The sequence below is a fragment of the Plecotus auritus genome (genome assembly GCF_963455305.1).
Source record: "Plecotus auritus genome assembly, chromosome: 7".
NCBI lineage: Eukaryota > Metazoa > Chordata > Mammalia > Chiroptera > Vespertilionidae > Plecotus > Plecotus auritus.
This window is the reverse complement of record NC_137774.1, coordinates 11,341,504-11,346,870: the sequence shown is the minus strand read 5'-3', so window position 1 is coordinate 11,346,870 and position 5,367 is coordinate 11,341,504. Positions and strand designations below refer to the sequence as shown.

General features: G+C 55.5%; 1 protein-coding gene across 1 annotated transcript; it reads left to right on the top strand.

Annotated features, from left to right (window-relative positions):
- The first annotated feature begins 960 nt into the window (after positions 1–960).
- Positions 961–3,843, top strand: HOXB4 (homeobox B4). The gene is made up of 2 exons (XM_080677758.1): positions 961–1,479; positions 2,331–3,843. Exons 1-2 carry the CDS (start codon positions 1,032–1,034, stop codon positions 2,627–2,629), a joined length of 747 nt encoding a protein of 248 aa, XP_080533884.1. The 5' UTR covers positions 961–1,031; the 3' UTR covers positions 2,630–3,843.
- Positions 3,844–5,367: the final 1,524 nt, after the last annotated feature.

Genomic DNA, 5,367 nt, shown 5'->3' with positions numbered 1-5,367 from the left:
TGCATCACAGGGATGAGAGATTTGTGCTCACTGAGGAGGCTGTGGCATTAGTGGCAATTACCACGTCTCCACCCCGCGGTTAGTATTGCTCCGATGGTTCTGGAATTAGCAAATTGCTATTCGGTGTGCTCTCAAAAGTTGCAGGTTTTTAAGCCACTGCTCATGTTCAGTGTGGGAAACCAAGTTGTTTCTCCCGTGTCGGGTAAGGAGAGGAGTGGACAGGAGAGGGGAACAGACAGACGGACTGACAAAGCCAAATAGCGCAGCTAAATGCGATTTGGAAGGCGAGGTCTCCCCGAATTAGTGCATGAATTTTCTATCGATCCGCCCGCGGTTCCATTCATCTCTGACAAGCCCCTCCGTGCACCCGCCTGCTTGCTCCCCACGCCTCCCCTCTCATTCCCTCCCCCGCCCCATGCAGCTGCCAGAGAAAAGCTCCACGCTCAGTGCCCCTCGCCCCCGAGTGGGTTCCCCTCTCCGGGCAAAGACCCCCGTCCTCCTCTCACTTCACCCCCCACGCAGACGCAGGGTGCACGGGCCTCCTTCCCTCGGGAGGAAGGCAAGGGGCCCACGAAGGCAGAGAATGCGGGCTGAGGCGAGGCAGGACCCGAGGGGCTACACGGGGAGCCCCAACTTCCGAGGGTATCTAGGGGTTGCGCTCTGCCCAGGGCCCCACGAGGCCCTCCGTTGGCAACCCGCGCTCTCTCTCCCTCGATCTCGGAGGCGGCCAGTGGCGCCGGCGGTCGCCCCGCAGGAGCCCTGTGTAAATGCCGGTGCCGGCTGGGTGTCGGTGGGTGGGTGGGGAGGGGGTGCAGAAGAAGGGGAAATAAACCTCTTTGGCTGGAGTAGGGTCCGGGTGAGCAGATTTCCTTATCCGGGAATCGCAGGCGGGGCGGTCATTGGCTCCCAGGATCACGTGGGGCCCTAACTTTGTTCACTTGACAGTAAGTAGGAGGGCTTTCGGAAACAGGAAAACGAGTCAGGGGTCGGAATAAATTTTAGTATATTTTGTGGGCAATTCCCAGAAATTAATGGCTATGAGTTCTTTTTTGATCAACTCAAACTATGTCGACCCCAAGTTCCCTCCGTGCGAGGAATATTCACAGAGCGATTACCTACCCAGCGACCACTCGCCGGGGTACTACGCCGGCGGCCAGAGGCGAGAGAGCAGCTTCCCGCCGGAGGCGGGCTTCGGGCGGCGCGCGGCGTGCACCGTGCAGCGCTACGCGGCCTGCCGGGACCCCGGGCCCCCGCCGCCTCCGCCGCCGCCCCCGCCGCCCCCCGGGCTGTCCCCTCGGGCTCCCGCGCCACCACCCTCCGGGGCCCTCCTCCCGGAGCCCAGCCAGCGCTGCGAGGCGGTCAGCAGCAGCCCCCCGCCGCCTCCCTGCGCGCAGAACCCCCTGCACCCCAGCCCGTCCCACTCCGCGTGCAAAGAGCCCGTCGTCTACCCCTGGATGCGCAAAGTTCACGTGAGCACGGGTGAGTGCGTGGGCACCCCTTCCCCCTCCCACCCCCGGCGCTTTACACCAAAGGGACCTCGGAGGCATGGGGGGGCGGGGGAAAGCTGGGGGAAGCCAATTGTCCCCGCTATAAACTCGCCACGGCCGAGATTTACGGTCGCCTGTTTTCAGAGCCACATAATTACATCCCCCATAAATTTTTATGGCCTGGTGGGCCCCGCGCCTTTGAAGTCGGCTCCCCATTCTCTTTTGCCATTCTCACCAGCGACTTTCTCGCCAGGGACGTGTAGTCTCAGTGAGGCTGGAAGTTGGGGAGGGGGGTGGGAGGTTGGAGAGAAGGAGGAGGAGGTAATCTGTATTTAAGCAGAGCGTTGAGTCAACTCCCACTATTTATTTTTCCCCTTTCTTTCCTCTAGCCCGGCTCCTTGGCTCCAGAAGTGGGCAAAAGTTTTTATTGGGGGCAGGCACTGCTTGGAATCTGAGCAGAGAGGGTGGGAACTGACAGGAGAAAGGTTTAGGGAAGCCCCCTCCCCTTTCACCCCTCATTCTCCCACCCCGGGCCTCAGGCCAAGGCGGGAGAGGAAGGATGAAAACCTTGTGAAGATTTCCTCACTCTGAGCCCCCCCCCCACCACACACACACCCAAACAACATGGAGATAACCTTCCAAAACTCTGAGGTCTCTTTTTCTTCCAGCAGCCCTGCTTTCTTCCCTTTCTCCCCCCACCCCGCCCTCAGGAGCTGGAAGAGGTGGCGGGAGAGGGAGGGAGGGAGGGAGGGAGATAGTGTGATCGCTGGAAGAAAGTGCTCTCCCTCCTCCCTTTTGGGGCAGTAAAACTTTCTCTTTCTCCTTCTCTCTGTGTGTGTCCAGTAAACCCCAATTACGCCGGCGGGGAGCCCAAGCGCTCTCGCACCGCCTACACTCGCCAGCAGGTCCTGGAGCTGGAGAAGGAGTTCCACTACAACCGCTACCTGACGCGGCGCCGGAGGGTGGAGATCGCCCACGCGCTCTGCCTCTCCGAGCGCCAGATCAAGATCTGGTTCCAGAACCGGCGCATGAAGTGGAAAAAAGACCACAAGTTGCCCAACACCAAGATCCGCTCGGGTGGCGCCGCAGGCGCAGCCGGAGGGCCCCCAGGCCGGCCCAACGGAGGTCCCCCCGCGCTCTAGTGCTCTCTTCGCGGGGGAGCCACGGACCTGGGGCGGGGGAGGGTGGCGAGCGCCGGGAATACCGGGGAGAGAGGCGGGAGGAGACCCTGGGGCCGGGGCCTGGGCCTGGAAAAGCCTGCCTACCTCCCCCGCCCCCCTCTATCTATTTACACGAATAAACGCAGAGAAGGGGTAGGGGAAGCTTTATTTATAGAAACCACAATGGGGAGCCGGTCGAGGCCCCCCAGAAGCAAAGCTCAAGTCTCTTGCTTTCTTTCTTTAAAAAAAAAAAAAAATAAGAGGAGAAGAAGAAGGAAGAAAGAAAGGACAGAAAGAGAAATAGGAGGAGGCTGCACGCCTCGTTTTCAGCTGTGGCGAAGATGGATCCACGTTTCATCTTTAATCACGCCAGGCCCGGGCCCATCTGTCTTGTTTACTCTGCCGCGGAGAGGACGGGCCTCGGCGGCGACCATTACCTCGACACTCGGCTAACAAATGAGGCCGGCCCGCCGCCGCCGCGGCCTCTGCTGCTGCCGCTGCCGGAACCCGGCCCGGATTCTCTTTCTTTGTCCCCCATTCCTGACACCCAGCGAAAGCACCCTCTGATTGCCAGAGAGCGCGGTGTGTTGGCCACGGTAACAAACACACACATGACACCTCCTCCCCGTCCATCCATGCCCCTTCGCGGGGACACTGACTGCACCCCCTTCCACTGCGGGGCTGGAAAGGGGAGGCAGCAGGAAGGGGGCCATTGGAGGCTCCGGCGGCCTTGGCAACGCAGGAGCGGGCAGGGAAATGGAGTCCAAGGAGGAAAAAAAAGGAAAGAAAGAGACCCGCAGACCCCGGAGGGCCTTCCTTGGGAAGGTCAAGCTGTTCCTGGCAGGGTGAGGGCCGGTTGAGTTGTGAGCGCACCCCTCTGGCCCATCTAGAGGTGACCTGCTCTCCTAGACTGAAACTGAATGTGAAACTAGGAAATACAATGTTGCGCCCCTCCCGGGAGGTGATGTTCCAGAGACCTCTCCCCTAGTTGATCCTTGTTGCATTGGTGATGATGATTAATAATTAATTATTATTATTTTATGTTATGTGTGTCCTTTCTCCTCTTCTCTTCCTGACATTCCAAACTAGGCCCCCTTCCTAGTTCTGGGGCTGCCTGAGTCTAGAACCCTTCGTTGGAGTGAAAATGTGTGTCCTGTACAGAGTGACAATAGAAATAAATGTTTGGTTTCTTGTGACCAGCACAGCGTGTTTTTGTTTAAGCCTTGATCTAAAGATATGGACAAATGCCCCCTAGCCTCTATCGGAAGCACCTCAGTCCATTTGGATTCCTCTTGTATGTGGCTGAGGATTTTTTTTTTCCCCCAAAGGGTCCGATGGGAATTTCTATCTTCAAGGACTCCAAACGGTGGTAGCTGGTTTGTTTTCTTTTTGGGGTGGCTGTGTTCTTTAAATTTTCCCCCTCCAGTCCAAAAAAAATGGGTAGAAAGGACTAGGAGGGCTGACTCCAATCCCTAATGGGGACGGGCGGGGGGGGGGTGTTTCATTGTAGGACACAAGAGGCTTAAGTATGGCAAAGCCTCTCATATCATGATTTATTTGTCATAAGCAAATAAAATGCGGTTAAGCTGTCTCCTTCTAGACAGACGGCTCTTTGCTTATTAAAGTTCCGAGGGAGGATTCCGTGAGGCCGGCCTCTTTTCTCCTGCATAAGAAGGTATCGTTTTCCTCGGAGGTGTTTAAGGCTTTAATGAGTCTAATTTTTTGCACAGATGTTTCTGGGTGTTTGCCGGTTTTCAGAGTATTTTTATATTACAAAGGAGCTAGCCGGTGCCATAGCTCAAACTCTGACAAGCAAATAGATAATCAAGAAGACAAATGGCCTCTTTTGTGAAGCCCTGCTCCTGTATTAATTTTCATTTTCTTTCTCATAGAAAGTATCGAAAGTACGACTGGGGACCAAATCGCTTTCTGTCTCGGAGGTCCCAGTCACCCCTAGAATGGAGTGGGGGAAGGGAATGCAGGTGACCCTCAGAAGTTCTGTTAAGCTTGGGCCGCTTTTGTGCAGTGCCCAAGAGGAGTTCGAAGGTCTGGGGGCTCCAGCCTGAGATGCCTGGTCCTGTGGTGGCCCAGGGTGTATAGACACTGCCTCCAGAGAGCTCCGGGGCTCCGGAGAGCATATGCAATTCAAAGTGGATGGTTTCTTTGGTCCCCTCTCCCTTTAGAAAATAAAAATAGCCAATTCCACCCACACATTTCATTGTTATTTGTTTATTGTATCCCCCTGGTTTGCAGCACCCGGGAGTTTGAGGCTGGGTAGGGCCAAGGGACAGAGGGGCTGGTGTCCCTAGCACTGAGAAAGGGTTGAGCTGCCGGTTTAAATGCTGCGGTAGACTTGTAAAAAAATCGCCCAGACCTGGAGCATGAGAGCGGCCAGCTTTGTTGGGTCAATTTTGGTATGATGTTTAGCTACCAGAAGATGCGACTGCCCTTAGCAGAGGGAGAAAATTGTTCTTAAAAAGCATATGCCCCCCTCCCCAGGAATGCCTCTATAGAACCAAATCAAAGCTACTCCTTGGAAGGTATGAATAGAATAAAAAAAGATTTCTATGGAGCTTAAAGTTCACAGCCATTCTGTGTAGACAAGAGCTAAGAAAAATGTGAGAATTATACAGAAAACCATTAATCACTTCTTTTCTTTAAATACGTATCCTCTCTCCTTTGTTATTATTCAACAGCAAATCTCCGCAGACCGGCTGTTG